Raw genomic sequence first — 20,153 nt, 5'->3', positions numbered from 1 at the left:
GGGACAGACCATAAATTAATATTTGCCATTAATGTTAAACGAGGCGAGAATTATATAAGAATCATGAACAATCATATAAATATCACAAGACTACATCAACAGAATTTAAAAAACTCATTTAGCAAAACTACAAATTCTGCGGATTTGAGGTAAGTGTGTTTAACTGTAAAATAGACCATCAGGCAAGCACACAAGAAAGCAAAAGCCACCAGAATGTGTCCACCAGAGGGCAGCAGAAGAGCAGAGAGCGAGAGAATTTTCTGTAGCATTCTTGTCAAGAAGGCTGATGGTTTTAAAGAGCTTTATATTCTGGAATATTCTGATTCATTTTACGTTAATGTATCATGAAAGAATGTAGCTTAGAATAAGACGTAGATTAAGGCTCTGAGAAAAACGCACGTTGTGTTTTCTGATTAGGCTGTCTTAATTCAATTGTGCAAAAACTTTCTGATGGCGTTTAGCCACTTTTGACCCAGTGGACTGAAAAGAAGCTCCATTGGTCTTAAATAAGAAAATAAACTCTCTTAAATAAGAAAATGCACTCCCACTAGTTTAATATGTTTACGAACAATTTCCAAATATACCGTGCAGGCCTACTCATTTTTTAAATTATTTAAATGTTTTGGAATGTCATGAACTTTTCATAACATTTTAAATTATTTGACTTTAATAGCATTTTGTGATGGAAATGACAATGAAGAAAACTTTCTCTTTTTTCTTTTTTGCATTGTTTTCTTTTGCCTTGCCACTGATTTTACTTGCCACTGATACTAGCATTTTATATAGCCTATTCGTTATTGGAAATACTTGTGTCCACAAAGTGTCTACAAGTGATGTTTCTTCTTCTTCTTCTTCTTCTTCTATAGTGCACTATACTTCAAGGCTACACTATACTTTCTGGGAAAATAATAATAATAATAATATAATAATAATAATATAGAGAAAATAAAGAAATTCTGTCATTTTCAAACAATAAATAACGTTTTTATTTTTAACTAAAATTCCAAATTTCTGGGTGATGCTAAAACAACATTGTAAATTCAATATATGTATATTTGTCCATTTACATTTTTTTAAATATAAAATTATGACCATTTACATTTGCTTCTATAACCACAAAACAGCTAGCCTATATATTCTCTTACCTTTTACACTTCATCTTCCTCTTTAAACAAACAACGTTAGGAAGCCTTACACATTACTACAACAGTTGGCGTTCAAAGTGTTGTCCTACTGTTGTTCCTTTTATACATGACACACACCTGCTACTGACAGCACAACTCAATGCGTCTTGTTTTTAAAGCTCACACGCTCTTTAGCACATTATCCAGTTTTTGGCGTTATTAATCTCCTCAAAGTCAAATAGGCTTAAGGTAAGGAGGCAAAAGAATCAAACATTATATAAAGACCCCTTTTTAGCAGAGCTGACATGAGGGCCCTGGTTTGAACGCTTAACGGGTCCCCTACTGAACATGAAACTCCAACAAAATGAGGACGTATTCTTTAACTGAAAAGTCTCCCCACACAAGTCTAACAAATCATTTAAAATCACCAAAAGGGGGACGAAAGTCAGTGCCTCACAAAAAAAAGAGAGAGAGTTTCATTGTAATTCATTGACTTGTTCAAAACGCCAAGCTAAAAAGGCGAGAAGAAAAGAGCGGACATTCATGGGTACAGATGCTTTCTCGAGGAGAGACTCCAATGTATGGCCTTTGTTCGCGCTGCGTTAAACTGTTTAAAAGAGGGGTTAACGCAATCCATCAAATTGTCTGAAATTGTGTGAAAATTTCAGAAACCATATGGCCTCCAAACGTTCGCGTCTTTTTTATGTGGCTGGACACACTTGTTTCAGTATGGTGAACCGCAGGAGTCCAGCCATGCGCCATTGTCGCTTGTCACATCAGGGTGGATGGCTCATTTGTCCTCAGCTTTCATGCTTTACGCTGGAAATTACTGCTTCACCCGTGAACAAAAAGGATTAGCCTATATAGCCCTGGAGAAACTGGACCAAAACTTGGTGTTTTTGTGTCTTTCTTCTCCTTTTTCTCCCCAGCGCCCCAGATTTGTGTTTCTCACATAAATTTCGCCCAGAATGGAAAAACACACGTTGTTGGGTCAAAAGCCAAGTCACGCTATTGCAAAGTGAAAGAGAGAACGGAGTAAGCCAAAGGCTCTCTGTTTTCTTCTGCAGAGAGCAAAAACAATAGCGTTAAAGGGCCAAGAATGTTTTTCTTCCCTTTTTTTTTTTTTCTTTTTTTTTCTTTTTGAGCAAAGAAATCAAGGCAGTTAGCAATTACAAAAAAAAAAAAAAAAAAGTATATGTATTGGCTTTCGTGCACAAGTTCGTTAGCTCTTCTGTCAATTAATTGTTTACATGGCAGCTAATAGCCTATCTGAAAATGTTTACGTTTTTTAAATTGAACCAAAAAAAAAACATATATAATGTAAAATTGTCAGGTCTATGCGTAAAAATATAGTTAAAAATTACTAGCTATAAAGCTCAGACTTTTATTTCTGTATTGCTAAATCGCTTACAATTTAGGCAAAATAATAAACAAAACACAATTCTTCTTGTTGTTGTTGTTTATAAAAATAATGTTTTATCAGAATATGACGATTGTTATTGATGTACAGACTCGGCAATAGCATCATCTTTGTAAAAGGCATAAATGGTTTTTATTTCAAACTCAATACAATAAACGACACATTGGGTATTGCTACAATGGCCTAATTTTGAAAGGCACTATATTGCAAGTACTGTACAAAAACTTTACAAAAAGCAGTCGATTTGTGTACAAATTATACGCAATAAATACACATGTAAAAATATTTTTTTCTCATTAGGAGGTTGTATTGCTCTGTTTGTTGCCCTGATTCGTGAAATATTCTCATTAAAGCCATTGCATTACATACAATATATTATATATAAAAACTTAAGCTGCTAGTTCACATTGAACAAATAAGAGTTAGACTTGCATAGTCTGGCTATAAATTAAACTAATTCAGTTTCAGAAAACACTACAATCATGTAGATGTGCATGCGTGTCTTAAAATATAAATTTACAAAAGTTTAAATCAATATACATTATAACCAGTAAAACCATTACAAATTCTGCAATGGTTTCTATTGTTTTGTTTTTTTCAGCAGGGCAGTGGTTTAGCTATATCAGACGTCGACGTCTATTTCCACGTCCTCGTCCTCGTCCTCAGAGTAGTCTTGACTTGTGTGGTCCGAGAGAGACGACATGGGGGACAGACATAATTTGTGCGCACTCTTGTACTCGTGACCCAGCCGTGGCGAGCACTCAGGCCCCGGATGCCCCGTGGCTCCAGCTGCACACCTCTCCAGATCGGCCAGTTTAGCGATTTTATCCAGAGGCACTATACCTGTGGATCTGGCCGACTCCACGTCCGCTTTCATCTCCTCCAGGTCTCGCTTTAGTTTTGCCCGTCGATTCTGGAACCAGGTTATAACCTGCGCATTTGTCAGCCCCAGCTGATGGGCAATTTGGTCTCTGTCGGCGGGCGACAGGTATTTCTGATGGAGAAACCTTTTCTCTAGTTCATATAACTGGTGATTAGTGAAGGCCGTCCTAGATTTTCGGCGCTTTTTGGGACTGTCCCTTTGACCAAACTGAGTCAACCCATCCCTTCCTGTGGATAAAAGAAAGCGATGCAAAATTAGGTGACACCGACAGTTTGTGTTTTTGTAATAATCAAGTTACAGTAGAACAACTTACTAGACTATTGTTAATATACAAATAATAATTGATAATAAACTGTATTTACTTTATATAACAATTAGAACTTTAATAATGTATTATTTTTGTATTGAAACGTTGATATAATATGCCATAAAAGATTAAAATAGCCTATGTCAAATGAGTCAAGCTATGATCAAAAATACAGTTAAATTAATGTTATGTTCTTTCTTAGCATCGATGGTTCCATGAAGAACCTTTAACATCCATTGATTCTTTCCATTACGCAAATGTGTTTTTTTTTTTTTTTTTACAATTTTAATTTTAATAATGTATTCTTTTTGTATTGAAACGTTGATATGGTATGCTATAAAAGATTAAAATGTCAAATGAGTCAAGCTATGATCAAAAATAAAGTTAAATTAAACATTTAAATTAAATGTTCTTTATTAGCATCGATGGTTCCATGAAGAACCATTAACATCCATTGATTCTTTCCATTACGCAAATATTATTATTATTTTTATTTATTATCATTTTTTTTTTCTTTTTTTACAGTGGCAATGGTTCTTTTGGTTCTTTGGGGAACCAAACATGATTCTTCTTTTGCACTGCTGTAAAAACACTTTTTAAAAAGTGTTTACCTTTAATTGTTACCTGACAGAGCTATTACCCATAAAATATAGTTTTGTTGGTGTACATTAATGCATTTAGGTTGAGAATAGTTTTGATTTTAATAAAACCAGTTAAGATTTTTTATCAGTATCAGGTCTGCCTTAGCCTATTTGTACACGAATCTAAAACTTCATTTACAACCCCTAAACATGTTCTTTTCTTACCTTCTGCTGCTTGGAGTACACCTAATTCAAGACCTTTGAACGTTTTGCTGGCCAGCTCCTGAAGAGCGCACAGAGGCGATGTTTGAGTGATGAGAGTCTGCCGTGATACAGCGATGCTCTGCCGGGGTCTCTCTGATGCTGGAAGCCGGTGAATCCTGGGAGTTCGTTTGACAGTCGGTTTGCTGAGGATGTCTGCGATGCTGAAGGGGGTTAAGGGCTTGTTGGAACTCGCGGGTGGTGGAAGGTGGTCCAGGGGGTTCAGCCCATGGCTCTCCATAGCCTCACAAGCTTTGACAACTTTGGTGGTCGCCATCCAAGCCGTTGCAAAGCCGCTTTGGTTATAAAACGTGTGTACAAATTTGGCGAGACTTTTAATTACAGTATATAATGTTGGTTTGAAAATCTACCACTTTCTATCCCGTTTTACAAAAGTATTTTGGCACATGAGTTGCTGCCCGGCAACAATGGCAACGTCCAACGAGTTTCTCACATCACTACCCAGTGAATGAACAGTTAGCCTCGCGCGCTGACAGCTCTACAGTTCTGTTCAGAGTTCTGGAGTCTGAGGACTACTTAGTGCTCAGTTAATTAACTATGACGGAAAGGCGGAGTCGTATAAAGTGATGAAGGTTTGTGTTTGGTGGCTGTTGTTTGCCTATACTGCACAAGAAAGAAACAGTCGTGTTATCAAGTGAATTTTTGTTCTCCGACATCATAAGAATCGACATTTTTAAGTGAGGCATTTTCTGAACAATATAAAATGAAGACTTTGTGTAGTAGCTACATTAATTATTTATTATATGTAACCCTGGACCAGAAAACCAGTCTTAAGTCGCTGGGGTATATTTGTAGCAATAGCCAAAAATACATTGTATGGGTCAAAATTATAATTTTTTCTTTTATGCCAAAAATCATTAGGATATTAAGTAAAGATCACGTTCCATGAAGATATTTAGTCAATTTCCTACCGTAAATGTATACAAACTTTTGATTAGTAATATGCATTGCTAAGAACATAATTTGGACAACTTTAAAGGCGATTTTCTCAATATTTAGATTTTTTTGCACCCTCAGATTCCAGATTTTCAAATAGTTGTATCTCAACCAAATATTGTCCGATCCTAACAAACCAAACATCAATGGAAAGCTTATTTATTCAGCTTTCATATGATGTATACATCTCAATTTCAAAAATTAAGACTGGTTTTGTGGTCCAGGGTCACAAATGTAAAACATAATGTGTACATTTGATACTGAATTAGCTAAATACTGAATTTTATTTTTTGGCCATGTATCGGGGCTCATTTGTCCGTAGCGCTAAAATGACCATATTATTAGGCTATAAAGTAGGCCTAAATTAAAATCTTGTTTTCAGATTACGTTAAAAAGTCTGTTTCCCAAACAGCACGTAATTTGTTCGTTATTACGTCAAATTATAAAGCGCATCCTTAAAAAAGCTGTCAGTTTTGAAAGTTCTTAAGTCCCGAACTTTCACCAAGATACTACCAAATATGGAAATTGCAATGCCATCTTGTCAAGGAAGCTGAAGTCATTAAAAGTTTCTTAGTTTAATAAAAGTTAATTAAAAATCTAGTGGTGGCCATTGTTACCTAAACTCGATTTAAGCCATAAAAATTTGTTTTGTTGGTATAAATGCTATTAGGTTGACATATCAGACATATCAAATAATATTTCGACTTGAATAGAACCAGTTAACTTGTTATCATTTTATGTCATTATTTTTCTGAACAATATATTTTTTAACCTAATTGATGCTCAGCTCAGAGATTAATAGAAGTTCTCCAATATAAATGCAACACAATAAAGCAAGATAAGTCTAGAGACAATGGTTTTAGGCAAAACACTGTGCACCTATATGGCCTATGCAACATGCAGTGTGTGAATGCATACAGAATGGAGCAGATTTGGAAGGAAGGAAGAAAATGTTGTGGGGTGCACTTATATACTTAGCTTGTTAACTTCATATTTAGCTTTTTATTTTTGTCAGGTCTTCTTGTGAAATCTTAAATCATGCAGCCCAGCTTAAAAGTGAGATTTTAAAAAGCAGTGATAAGTTGACTTAACTTAAAAAAAAAAAAAATTGAGGAAACCCGTTGCCTTAAAATTAAGTAAATAATAATAATAATAAAAAACAGTTAAGTGAACTTGATAATTCACTTTATTTATTTTGATTTATTATTTACTTAATAATTTTAAGGCAATGGGTTTCCTCAATTTTTTTTTAAGTTAAGTCAACTTATCACTTTTTACAGTGACAAACTTTAACTTTGACAACAGACTTAACAGTCTATTTAATTTCAGTGAGTCAGTCGCCCAAACAATGCTCTATCATTTTTTCTTTTTTCTTCAAATAGCACACACAGACATACACACTCTATTCTTGCAGATTGTGTAGGAAACATGAATTAGCCGAGTCAGTGTGGTCTGACTGTTGAGTTAATGGCAGTCTTGACCTCTTGCTGCCTTCTTTGTTTAGTGTTTCTCTGTAAGCCAAGTCGTTATGAATTAACTGTGGCAGTGAAGTCTATAATACACCTCTATCAGAATAATAGTATTTTAGTGACATCTGATATTACCAAATTATAGTATTGTTATAAGAATATATTAATGTAGCCGTACTATTTATTAATATGCCTATAAACTTAAGACATAATAGGTGTTTACTTGCATAATTCAGATTAAAGAATAAAAAGTGCGGATTTAGCCTAGCAGTAAATAGAAGAAAAATATACACTGTAATATAAACGAAAAGGCTTTTTTTTTTTTTAAATCCCCCCCAACACACACACACACACATGTCTCTTACACATTGTCTTAAACTGAACATCACTGAATTTGCTGAATTTAAAACCTGGCTTTGTGTCCAAAGTTTGATCATTAAATTTGATTGAAATTTATAACTACAGAACCCTTATGTGAATTAAAAACATGATCTCTGTACAGTATCTTCAAGGAGAAATGAACAGTGTAGTAATTATAGAAGGAAGATCATCTGCCTACAGTATATTAGCAGCTGAGCCTCTCAGAGGGAGTGCATGTCAGGTCAGCTGAAGTTTATTTATAAATCACATATAAAACAGCTGATCTAAAGAGCTGTAGCAAATATTAAGGCAAAATAAGTAAATAAAAGCAAGTTAAGGGCCAGTGAATAGATGAATAAATGAAAGAATAACTAAAAACACACTGACTTTGATCTTTTGGTATGTGAGTGTGAGATTATGTGTTTGTTGGCGGGATGGAGGAAGTGGAGGCTGAACAGTATCCAATATCTAAGTGAAACATGAGTTTGTGGTAATCCACCAAATCCCACACCTTAAAAACAGACCACCTTCAGTGATTATTAAATTACATAAGGATGTGACATTTTTATGTGCATGATCAACATGTATTTTTTGTGTAGAAGTGTTTGATCTCACATATCAGCAGTCCCTAAGGAACAGCTTGAACCGCTGTAGGTCTGAATGTTGATTTTGGTTGCACATTTTTGATGTATGACAATTTTATACATCTCTATAAAAGAAAGAATCTGAATTACATTGTGCTTTTTTTTAGGTTCAATGAAGGTATCTTATAAGATGTAAAAATAAAGTACATTTCTCTCTTGTACTGAAAATATTAATGGATTTATAGCTTTCAAAATGTTTCCCACACTTTCCCAAAAATTGATTTCGTTATTTTTGAATATAAAGTTATTTCATTTTCTAGTTATGTTGTGAACAGCTGCTTGTTCTGCATGAAATTTGCAGGAAAATGTTTTCATTTCAGTTTCAACAATTTCATCTGAAAAAAAAAAGATAAAAAATTGTTTTAAGGTAAGTGATTGCAAACAATTTACACTGTAAAAAGTGATAAGTTCACTTAACTTTTTTTTTTTAAATTATGTACTTAAGTCAAAAAATTATTATGTACTTAGGTTAAGTCAACTTTCACTTTTTACAGTGTATTTTAGCTACATTTAATAATAAAAAAAAACTAAACGTGTTCATTTAAGCTAAAATAAATTGATTGCAACCACTTACCTTGAAAAAAAAAATGTAGTAAACTCAATGAATAATTTTTTTCAGTGTACATTCAAAGTAGTCTGGAAAATGTAATGAACATCACTTGCAGGATGTTTCTTGAAAAAAAAAAAAAACTAATTCTTTTCTGAATATGTCTCTGTGCACTGCAGAAAAGGCTTCCTGATGTGTATATATAAATACTTAAATGTTGTTATTATTAATTATTATTATTTGTAGAAGAAGCAGAAACATGTATTTATTTATGTTTTAAAAATGTATTTATACAAGGAACAACATTTATTTTGTTCTTAGTTTTATTGTACTATTTTGGTACCATCATCATCATCATCATCATTACTAAAGCTAAACACTTTTATAACAACAAATGTTTATGAACAGGATATCCTAAATGTCAGAGATCAATGTTGCTTGACTGCTGTGTGAACAAACAATTCAGGCTTATGTTGAGGGTCACAACCTTCAAATTAGTCACGGTAAAACATAAACCAATGGCAATGTGGTAAAATTACACACATCTATTGAATTCAAAAAGAATAAGCTCGTAAAGCACGTAACTCTAGATGAGAATTTAACTGAAAGATTTCAATTTCCCCCCACATTTTACGACTTAACCAAAGTAATTTACTTTATTATTATCATTATAAACCATTGTCTCCTCTTCACCAGTCTAAATATTTTCAGTTTATGCAAGAATTTCCATTGTGATGAAAAACTGGTCTAGCACAAAGACAGTAGCCTATAAAAAAACAGTATCATTTAGAACATTCAGGCTGTTTAATAAGCTGTTTAAAAACAAATAACAGTGGACTGAGAAACATGAGAGGTTTCTTGACTCAAAATTAAATGGGCATGTACTAGTGCAACATTATGTAGTGGCTTCAGGCCTAACACATAATTAGATTCTAAATCAGTGTAATTAAAAGGTTGAATCACAGAAGAAAGAAAAAAGCTCATCAACAGCGAAAAAGAGATTTTAACACCATTAAATAATGAACTGAAGCAAAGAACATTAATATAATTGAGCATTTCCCCTGAAGGTAATGGTGAATGGGCTGTAAATTAGAAGTCTTTTTTTTTTTTTTTTTTTGGTGAAAACAACAGTCTGAAATATGTGCATGTCTGTTTATTGTTTAGGAGATCGAGCCAGTTTTCTTATTCTTATATTAATTAAACAGGCCTATTATTCAAATTTGCTCATGATTTATAGCAAACAAGGTTCGATTGTTATATCAGATCAGACAAGTCTTGATTACTATTATTTATTAAAATCAGTTTTTAAAGTTATTTGGTCATTTACGTTCCTATGCTTCTGATCAAAACCGTTCATGAAAAGTACAAAGTACAAAGTGAACGGGTTCCTGAGCTTTGGTCGTCTGTCCTGAGGATTCACTAACATCAGTCTGCCATCTTCTGGAGACAAGAGGAACTTAACCGTGCTTGCAAATTGTCCATGATGCTTCTTAAACTCACTGTATCCTGTGTAACAACACAAACAAGAACGATACATATAACAACATAACGATAGACACCCCCTTATTAAAATAATACTTAGTTCATTCAACATATGAAAAATTCAGACACGTACACTCCAAAAGAACACTTCTTCACCAGATTCATTTATTTCAGAATCACTGAACTCTTAAAATGCAACATGTATTTCACTGAACGTGAGACTGAAGCTGCACAGCAGTCTGCTGCCTCTTTGTCCCTGTGGCAGAACATTTGTTACTCTGTGCCCATGTGGCATTGTGCCTGTCTGCTGGTTAGGCCTGATGCCAGCGGACACAGTCATTCCCCTTGAAAGCTGTTCACACAGCCTGGCATCAAAATACCTCCAGTTGTCCCTAAACAACATTAAACACGAAAACTCATCATTCCAATACTAGTATAATAAAACATGTCAAACCATAGTACACAAATGCAAATTGTTGAATGTAGTAAACAAAACAAACAAAATAGTAAAGAGTGTGTGTGTGTGTACTTGTTTTTCTATTCAGGTGGGGACTTAAACCTGAATACACACAGACTCATGGGGACTTGTGTCACGGTGGGGACCTAAATTGAGGTCCCCACGGGCAAACAAGCTAATAAATCGCACAGAATGAAGTTTTTTGAAAATCTAAAAATGTAGAAAGTCTCCTGTAAGGGGTAGGTTTAGGTGTAGGATTGGTGTAGGGCAATAGCACATACAGTAAGTACAGTATAAAAACCATTACGCCTATGAATGTCCCCACAAGGATCTGTGTGTGTGTGTGTAAATGACTAATGAGTGATTTGGCTCAATGACAGGTCAAAGTGTCAAGCCTAAACTGTTTAATTAACCTAACAATGGAGATTGTGTCGGTGCAGCCCATTCAGCAATGAGTGAGACTTTCCAAGGGTGTGTATGTGCATGTTTGTGTGATATACAATTAAGAAAAATGGGTGTACACAGTAAAAAAAAAAAAAAAAAGGAATTTGAAAGATTATTGTGGTAACACTTTACAATAAGGTGCTATTTGTTAACAGTAGTAAATGCATTATCTAACATTAGCTAACAATGAACAATTTAGTTTTTCAGCATTTTTTAATTCTTGTTAATGTTAGTTCATGTCAATAGTTATTCATGTTAGTTCATGGTGCATTAACTAATGTTAACAGTGACAACGTTTGATTTTAATAATGTATTAGTAAATGCTAAAATTAACATGAATTAACAATAATAAATGCTGTGTTAGTATTGTTCATTGTTAGTTCATTTTAGCTAATGCATTAATTAATTGTTAACAAATAGCACCTTATTGTAAAGTGTTACCATTATTGTAGTATGTTTTACAAGAAAATACTATTTCAGTCTTTCTACTTCTAAGAAATCTCTCTTTCCCCATCTTCTTATGTATGCAGACCTTTTTTTACAAAAACTTTTCAAAATTCAAAATGTCACATTTATTTCAATGTGCTACATTTCTTTGTAATTACTTGAGATATGTACTAGTAATTGTTTCAAAGTAAACTCTACACTGAAAAAAATGGGTCTAGAAACTATTTTCACAAATTTCATAAATGTTTACAAAAAATGGCAAGTGTTACACAATGAATGAAACATGAAATTTTGAGGTAGAAAGACCAAAATCTTATTTTCTTAATAAAACATACTTCAATAATCCTTTTCATTCATTCATTCATTGATTACTTAGAAATATATTTTTTAATTTTTTTTTTAATTATTTAATTAATATTTAAATATTTATACTTGAAAAAATTGCTTCATATGAAATACTCATACAGTACACTGTAGGTCACAGTAACATGACAAACTTTTCTAACCATATTTACACTAGTAACTCATTTGAAAATGCAGTCTAGTAATATTAATTTGATAATATGTACATATAAAATGTTCACATATGAATTTATGATTTTCATATATGATTTCCATATGTGAAATTGTCATATGAGGTAAAAGCATATTAAAAAATATTAATATACTGTATATATTTATCCCATACAAATGTTTTTAATGTATCCATCCTAAAACCTGTCAATGCGTGTTGATATTATATACGTAAATATAGACATGCAAAAGATTTATCACAAAAACATATATAAATATTACAATTTTGCATATATAAATAAAATATACATTTTGTTGAAATATAAATCATCATATAGATAACATTTACTACTTGTAAATATAATATTTGTAAATATACAAACTATGGGGATGTTATAAATGTATATCTTCATGTACCCAGAGAATGTATGTATGTATGTTAAAATAATATTACCTTATAGGTAACATGGCAATATCATTCCTGATAGGGCAGTATTTCCATATTTGTGAAAACTATTTAAAAAGAATTTTCATTTGAGATGGCTCATAATAGATTATCTTAATACAAATATCACTTATATCTGTGTCAGTGTCTGTCAGTAACATAATAGGTGGAATATTGAATCTGAGCAGAACATATTGTGTCACCAGGATGTCATATGGTCTTCTTGTCAGATCAATGACTGAACCCAGCTTTACGAATCACAGAGAGACAGAGGGAGGGCTGTGGGGTTCTGCTTTGAGCCTTTAACATCAATTACACTCAGTTTGATGAATGGGATAGCATTAGAGAAGAGGAATGCTCAGCTGCTCTTTGTATGTGTGTCTTTGTTTTCGTTTGTGAAGTCACTTAGCAGCATCGAGCTTGGTGTTTGTGTGTGTGTGTATACTGTACAAGAGGAGTATCTGTGTGTGTCCAAGAGGCTTTGGTCGCCCCTCCCGCTAGTAGTTTGGCCCAAAATGCTCCCACATTGAGCCTGTCAGACACTCATCAATCAGAAGGGTTAGTAAAAGCCATTTAGGCAGTTTAACGAGCCGGCCAATCACACGAGAGTGGACTCATTAGCATACTCAATTGCCCTCATTTCTGCCAGAGACTGCTGGAGGTTTGGCCGCATTGTTGTCAGAGTCTGTGAAGTGCTTTAACTTTGGAAGACTGGGATGAAATGTTGGTGTGAATGAACGATATTACAAAAAGGAATAAAGAACTAAATAAAGAAACTTTCATTCTGTCATCACTCCAGTTAGCTGTTATCACTTTTATCACAGCTCTTTCCGTTTTCTCTGCTCTTTTTCTTCTTATCATCCTTCCGTCTTTTTGACCTTATTCTGAAATTGTTCTTATTTACCTAATTTTCTTTTTATAAAAATTGTCAAATTAGGTTAATGCAGGTTGATTCACTTTCTTATTTTTCTCACATAAACCCAGAAATATTATTATATTTATAATATTATATAGTTATAACATTAAAACAGCTTTATTACATTATATAATATTATTATTGATAATAATTATTATTTTTGTTGATGTTGTATAATGCATGTGTTGTTGTTGTTGTGTAATACTAGATCAGTAGTTATGTATTGTTAAATGTGTCCTTACATTTTACGTTTAGAAATAATTTGAATTAAAAAATAATATTATGAAATAATAATAATAATAATTATTATTATTATTATTGTGTAATGCTTATCAGATCAGTGTTATGTATTGTTCAATGTGTCCTTACATTTTACCTGTATAATATATAATTCAATTAAAAAATAACATTATGTAATAATAATAATAATAATAATAATAATAATAATAATAGTTATTATTATTATTATTATTATGTGAGACATTGTAATGCTGTAACTGTATATTATACAGTTATAACATTACAATAGCATTACATTATTATTACATTATTACATCATTATTATTGTTGTTGTTGTTGTGTAATGCTTGTCAGATCAGTAATTATGTATTATTAAATGTGTCTATACTTTTTACCTTTATAATATATAATTTAATTAAAAATAACATTATGTAATAATAATAAGAAGAATAATAGTTATTATTATTATATAATTATTGTTAGAGATGTCTTTACATTTTACCTTTAAAATAACGTTCATTAAAAACATTAACATTGTTACATTATATAATAATTATAATATGAATAATGAATGTTATTGTTATTAAAATTGTTGTAAAATTGTTATTAAACATTCTCAAAGAAAAGAAAAAATCAGTCCTTTTTTAAGGAAAAGTCTACATATATATGGACCCCTTGTTTTGCCTACTGCAATATTTCCATTGACACTTGGTTTAACAGCCTGGTGTTAGTGGACTGGCTCTACATGACCATAATAAAACCATTCTTAAACGTCTACTGTAATCACTAACAAATCCACCCACTCAGCCAGCTCTGTATAATATCTCTGCTCTATACACCTGCTTCCTGACTACAGCTGAGCCGCTGACTTCTCCTCCTCTACGCTCCAAACCACACGCTTTCCCACCCAAATGAGACAGTGATGAATCCAAAGGTTTTTGTTGTCTTGTTTTTATGAACTAGGCCTAAATACCCAGTAACTCTATTCTCCCCGTACAGCTTTTCTGCCTGCTTGATCTATTGTCCTTAAAGAGACTAGAGCCACAAAGAGAAGCTACACATTAACACAGGCCCTTGTGCTGCTATTGAGTGTAGCAGAGCACAGCTGTCTCACAGTACACTCTACGCTTCTGAGGGGTGAGGGGTGACGGGGGGTTCACTTACACTGAGCGGCCCCCTCTGGAGCACCGAGTGAAGAGTGTTTGGGAGAAATTGAGAGGGATGGCAGAAAAGGCTCTCTATTTCCAGTGATGGAGAGGGTGCTTCGTCACACGCCATGGACAGCTGCAGTGGCCCCTTTTTGGTTGCTTTGCTAACAGCGCGGCTCGACGTGGCCTCGTGTCTTTGTGACGAGCTGGAATATGTGCAGCGTGTTTAAGCAGAGTTCAAAGGTCTTTAGCATAGTTGGTGTGTGCTTCGTGGTGGAAGTTGGGTAATTAAAACCCTTTGGGGTTTTAATAGCATTACCACATTGAGACGATGATTATACTAACTTTCAGCTGGGGATTTCAACTGCGTTTCTTTAAAAAGGAATTATTATGTACATTTTTGAATCTTCTTGTTAATATTAAGACTGATAGATTTGTAAAGGTGCGATCTGTAAGTTCTTTTTTTTTTTTTTTTATAATGTTTGATTAATTAACTGCTGCTATTGCACACCGGCGCTCTTCTTGTCCTTTGTCTTTCTTTTTCCTTTTTTTCTTTTTGGCTCTGCCTCATACTACACATTTTTGGATTAAATCCCAACAATTTTTTGTGTGGTTGTTGGTTCATGCTGGTAAGCAGCAGGATGGAGGTCATTGTGTGTTCATGCTTGTCACTTGAGGTCCCACTTTTTGTCTTTTACACGGCTCTGCAAAAACAGCAATAAGTTGAATCTTAATGTAAAAGGCAGAGGAAAATAAAATAAAATAACTGTAATTAAGCCTTTTTGATTTAAAAAAAAAAAAAAAAAACACCTCTACAAAATAATGATTTATTTTATTGCTGTTAAAATGTTGCTGTTTCGTAAGTTTGACACTGAAATCTAAAGGTTTGATTATTTGTTATTTAATGGAAATATGCACATTAAACACATATTTCTCAATACTAAAAACTAAAATATGTTTAAACACTCAAAAATATTTAAACCTGTTTTAAGATTAGACAGCCTTGTTTTCAAAACAGCTTTTCTAATTTCCAAAAAAAAAAAAAAAGATAAGTATTGGAAATGAACAATGTTCAAAACTTTGTTTTAAACTAAAATTGCTACTTTTGACAGATCTTGGCTAGCTTCAAGGGGTGTAGGCTTGGTCTGAATCTTTGACGATTAGGTTTTGACTGCTACTCTAGTGATTAAATGTACTGTAACAAAAAAGTCCAGAATTTAGAATTCATTTAATATTTTATGGCTACAAGCATTTCCAGCAGCCAATCACGCTTAGCTTCTCTGTACGCCTGAACATCAAATACTCAAATACATGAATTATAATTATTTTGATATTTTAGCAGAGGCAGCACATTACCTACACATCTGTGTAAATCAGCGCTATAAAATTCCCAGTACAATAAATATGCATATTTGCTTACAAGACAATTACATATCCTTTGTTAAACCAAGAGCCTTTAGTTAAGTCAGTACAGTCTAATTAATCTTATTCGCAGCTTGACACCCCAAGAGAGCTATTCCCCAGCTTCTAATGACTGATGCCTCATCTGCACTGCTCTGACAGTGGTCTGATCTGAGGTCAGCTTTAAAGCTTTTAGTGGTTAACAGTCTTGATCTGTGTTAAAAGCGCCCATACGGAAAAAAAAAAGGACAAAAAAAAAAATCCTGGCCACAATATATTTTAAATATATGTTTGTATATATATTTTTCTTTTCTTTTCTTTTTTCTTTTCTTTTTCAAAAATATACAAACATTTCCAAAAAGTAAATTAGAAAATACATTTACAATATATTTTGAAACATATTTTAGCAAAACATTTTTGGCCAGTTTTAAAAATATATATATATGTATATATATTTAAAATGTATTTGAAAATAAAAATAAAAAATTGCTGTATGGCTGTAAACCTAATAAAAGTGAATTAGATCATGATGTTGAAATGGAGGGCAGGAAAAGAGGGACAGCATGATTTATCATGCAAGGAAAGACAAATTAATAAATAACCACCAGACTCAGCACTGGAGAGCAGCCATTATCAGCCAACAGCAGTTTAAAATGCTTAATGGACTGTGATTAAGAACTCATTTAGCATGAGACCATGGAGATATTACTGTCCCATTACAGTACCTGTATGTGTGTGTTTTATGAACGTAAGTTTCCTGTGTCAACAGCAATTGGTAAAGTTCACTGTAGCAGTTATATATAGTTATTCATGGATAGTTCACCCATTTTCTCACCCATTATGTTTCAAACCTGAAGAAGATACTTTTAATGTATTTTATTACCGTGTGAGTGACCCTAAAGAGGATAAGTGGTTTCACTGTTTGGACAAAATGGTTCAAACCATCTTTTCTTAAGAAAGAAATTAATTTGGTTTGGATCGACCCGAGGGAGAGTAAATTATTACAATTTTAATTTTTGGGTGAACTTTGGTTGATCCATTCATTGTAAATTGGCCATCTAAGGATTGTCCAGCAGGGGTCAGTAGGAGCTACATTTATCAGAATTTGCTGCTTTTGCATGATATTGATTGCACCCTATACTACAGCTTAAACATCACAACTGTTTTACATTTTTACAAGTCATAAATCTTTGACAGTTGCTATTTACACTAAGTGTGAAAATGTAAATACGAATACACCAAATGTATATATTAGATAGGCCTACTGTTTGCACCATGAAAAAATAGCATAGAGCAAATAGTAATTTATGCACATTAAATTATGAAATGTATTTCTGTATAGTGAAAACAGACAAAGCCTGTTCTTTCACACAGCCTCAGATTCTGGTAAATATACAACATACACAGAAAGAGACACCATTAAGAAAGAAATGGTTAAATGGCCATATACAATAAAGTCAGAGGTTCTTGAATGAACCTGAATGAAAATATGTAACTGAAACAAATGAAAGTTTGTAAATTTGGAGCAACAGCACAGCCTGCTGACAAACAGAGGCAAATAACAGGCAATGGATTCTCTCAAAACCACAATTATATTATGTGGCAGGTCAGTTAAATTATTTTTATTTATTTATTTGTTTATTTATTTAAAATAATTCAAGGATTTCCAATAACTCCATAACTCTTTTTGAAAATATGAATGGAATAAGGCAGTTTGTACAATATGCTTTCTGTAGTCTAGCAGCCATAACTACAAATATTTCAGAATAAATATGAACTTTACATACTTTATCTTATAGAACAAGAGATACACTGAATATGTCCAGATTAAAACATCCTACACATGGCCTAAAAACTATTATGTATTTACCAGTTGTAGTTAAAGAGATAATGAAGATCATGTGATCCATGCTCATTTTGTTTCAAGCTCATGTGACTTTTTTTGTCATGGAACACAAAAGGATTTTGAAGAATATCCTGACCGCTCGTCGAATGAATTCATAAAGGGACTGAGTCTCAAGCTCCTAAATAAAAAAAGCACCATAAAATGTGGTCATGACTTGTGCACCATATTGGTTTAAATTTAAATGTTTTGATGATGAGCGAAACATGGATATTTTACTTCACAGGATGTTCATTAATGGACTGGAGTCATGTGGATTACTGTATTATAGTGATGTTTCTATCAACTATTTGGACTCTCATTCTGACAGAGGATCCATTGGTGAGCAAGTGATTAAGATTAAGATATTAAGAGGTTGAGGACATTTTCAGCACTTTTTCTTTTTTGTTTCAACTATTCCAAACAAGAGCTGTATACTAAGAGGGCCTATGATACCTGAAAAACATTCATCTCAGTGGATGTTGTTCAGCTTAAAAATTATTTCCTTTAAGTACACGGCCTGGAGGCTATCATCTTTGCACTTGGGCACTCAGTTTGAACATCTGCCATGTGATTCATCACTCATCAAACTCTAAAGACAAGATAAATTATATATCAATTTCACACTTTTATGAGCCCTCCAAAAATAATATCACTGGCAAAAGTTATACCAAAGTATATGTTGCTCGGAAAAAAATTAAAATAAAATAAATATATATATATAGGCTTGTTTGAGATGAGCAAAATCTGCGCAGAACCGATCACCGGTGATCACCGCGAGATGCATGCCGGTTAGAAAAGTGTCCGAGTTACGTCCGCCTTGCTCTGATGTCATGCTGACGTGCGCCAAAAAGCTCTCGCGACGGCGAGGCGGCTGTGTCGGATTGAGCAGTCGCGCGCAGTTGCTCTCCACCGACTGCGCTGACCAAAAGCATGATGGGAAACGACTGACTGACCACAGCTTAATGCTCATTGGTTCAGACAACCGTGATGCTGCATTCTCTTCCAAAATGTTTTATTTTTTTAATCTGATTTCATGCAATTATGTATTTAAATTGTGCATGGATATTCCCAAACACTATGACAGTGCTATCTCTGTGTGAGATATGTGATTGTTGTCATATTTTCTATAAAAATCTAAAATACATGTTTGAATTAAAATAGAAATAGAGGATAAATACGCCTTTCGTATATAATTGAATAGCAAGCACTTTGAGTGTCTTGTTCATCATATTTATATTAATATAAAAGCAACAGAACTGAAATTATATCATGCTTATCAGCAGCACAGCATATGAGTGAGACGCGATATCCGCCTTTGATCTCGTTGGTATCTGTTCTACTTCGAGAGCTCAGAACTGTCCGTCTTGACTGAGTTTATTTCACTCCTCCCCTCACTGCAGCCGCCTACTCGCCTACATTTCAGGTGAGGCGAGGCGCATCTCAAACAAGCCTTATATTAGGGGTGTCAACGTTAAGGCGTTAACGCAAGCGATTAATCAAAAAAAAATTAACGCATTAATATTTTTTTAACGCAGATTAATCTTTTGATAAGGTTTGACCCCAACTTCTTCCCGTCATCTCAGCGCGGAAGGTTATCTATCATTGTGTGATGAGGGTGCAGCCAACCAGTGTTGCGGCATAAGTAGGCTATTTTGAAAATACAGTCGCGGGAAAAAATAACAGAGCCGTGGGCTGCGTTTTTTTGGGCTACTTTTTTAATGTACCGCGGCCGCTCAAAGTGTATATAGACAAATACAAATTAAAATAGATCCTTTTACTAATGTGTATTATATTTGGAATGTATCCCTGGCAACTTAAGAATGGAGAGGCGGTTATAACATCACAAACAACGTGAGTTTCAGCCAGAGCATACATGTTAAGGCTTTTACACAGCAGAAATAAACATGACAACAGCCACTATAGATTATGTAAGATAATAAACACACGATTACGATAGGATGGTCTGTATGTGATTTTCTTGAGATTGAATGTGTACATCTGAAATGCTAATTTGTGCAGCAATATAAAAGGCTATAAATAGCATATTTTAACAACAGTAAACGACCAAATTCCACATGTGATCGTAAAAGGAAGTTATTACAAACACTCGATGGTGGTTTGAAGTGAGTTCTGAGTAAAAGTGTATTAATCTCATAAATTGTCTTATGAAGCATGACGCTAATATTAGCTCTAATGCAGCTGCAGAACAGGTCCAATTCTTC

At 33.5% G+C, this 20,153-nt stretch overlaps 1 protein-coding gene across 1 annotated transcript; it reads right to left on the bottom strand.

The window, feature by feature from the left end:
• Positions 1-2,677: 2,677 nt before the first annotated feature.
• Positions 2,678-5,079, bottom strand: lbx1b (ladybird homeobox 1b). Its single transcript, XM_058785704.1, has 2 exons — positions 4,541-5,079; positions 2,678-3,654 (listed from the first exon to the last, which is right to left on the bottom strand). The coding sequence occupies exons 1-2, from the start codon at positions 4,851-4,853 to the stop codon at positions 3,167-3,169; spliced, it is 801 nt and encodes a 266-aa protein (XP_058641687.1). The 5' UTR covers positions 4,854-5,079; the 3' UTR covers positions 2,678-3,166.
• Between the last annotated feature and the right edge of the window lie 15,074 nt (positions 5,080-20,153).

The sequence above is a fragment of the Onychostoma macrolepis genome, chromosome 01 (assembly GCF_012432095.1).
Source record: "Onychostoma macrolepis isolate SWU-2019 chromosome 01, ASM1243209v1, whole genome shotgun sequence".
NCBI lineage: Eukaryota > Metazoa > Chordata > Actinopteri > Cypriniformes > Cyprinidae > Onychostoma > Onychostoma macrolepis.
Note: the sequence above shows the minus strand (reverse complement) of the source record. Positions and strands in the feature narration are given on the sequence as shown.

Coding starts and splice junctions, on each gene's coding strand:
- lbx1b (XM_058785704.1), bottom strand. CDS start 4,853: ATGGCGACCACCAAAGTTGTCAAAGCTTGTGAGGCTATGGAGAGCCAT. Junction 3,655..4,540: donor TGTACTCCAAGCAGCAGAAG/GTAAGAAAAGAA, acceptor TTTTATCCACAG/GAAGGGATGGGTTGACTCAG.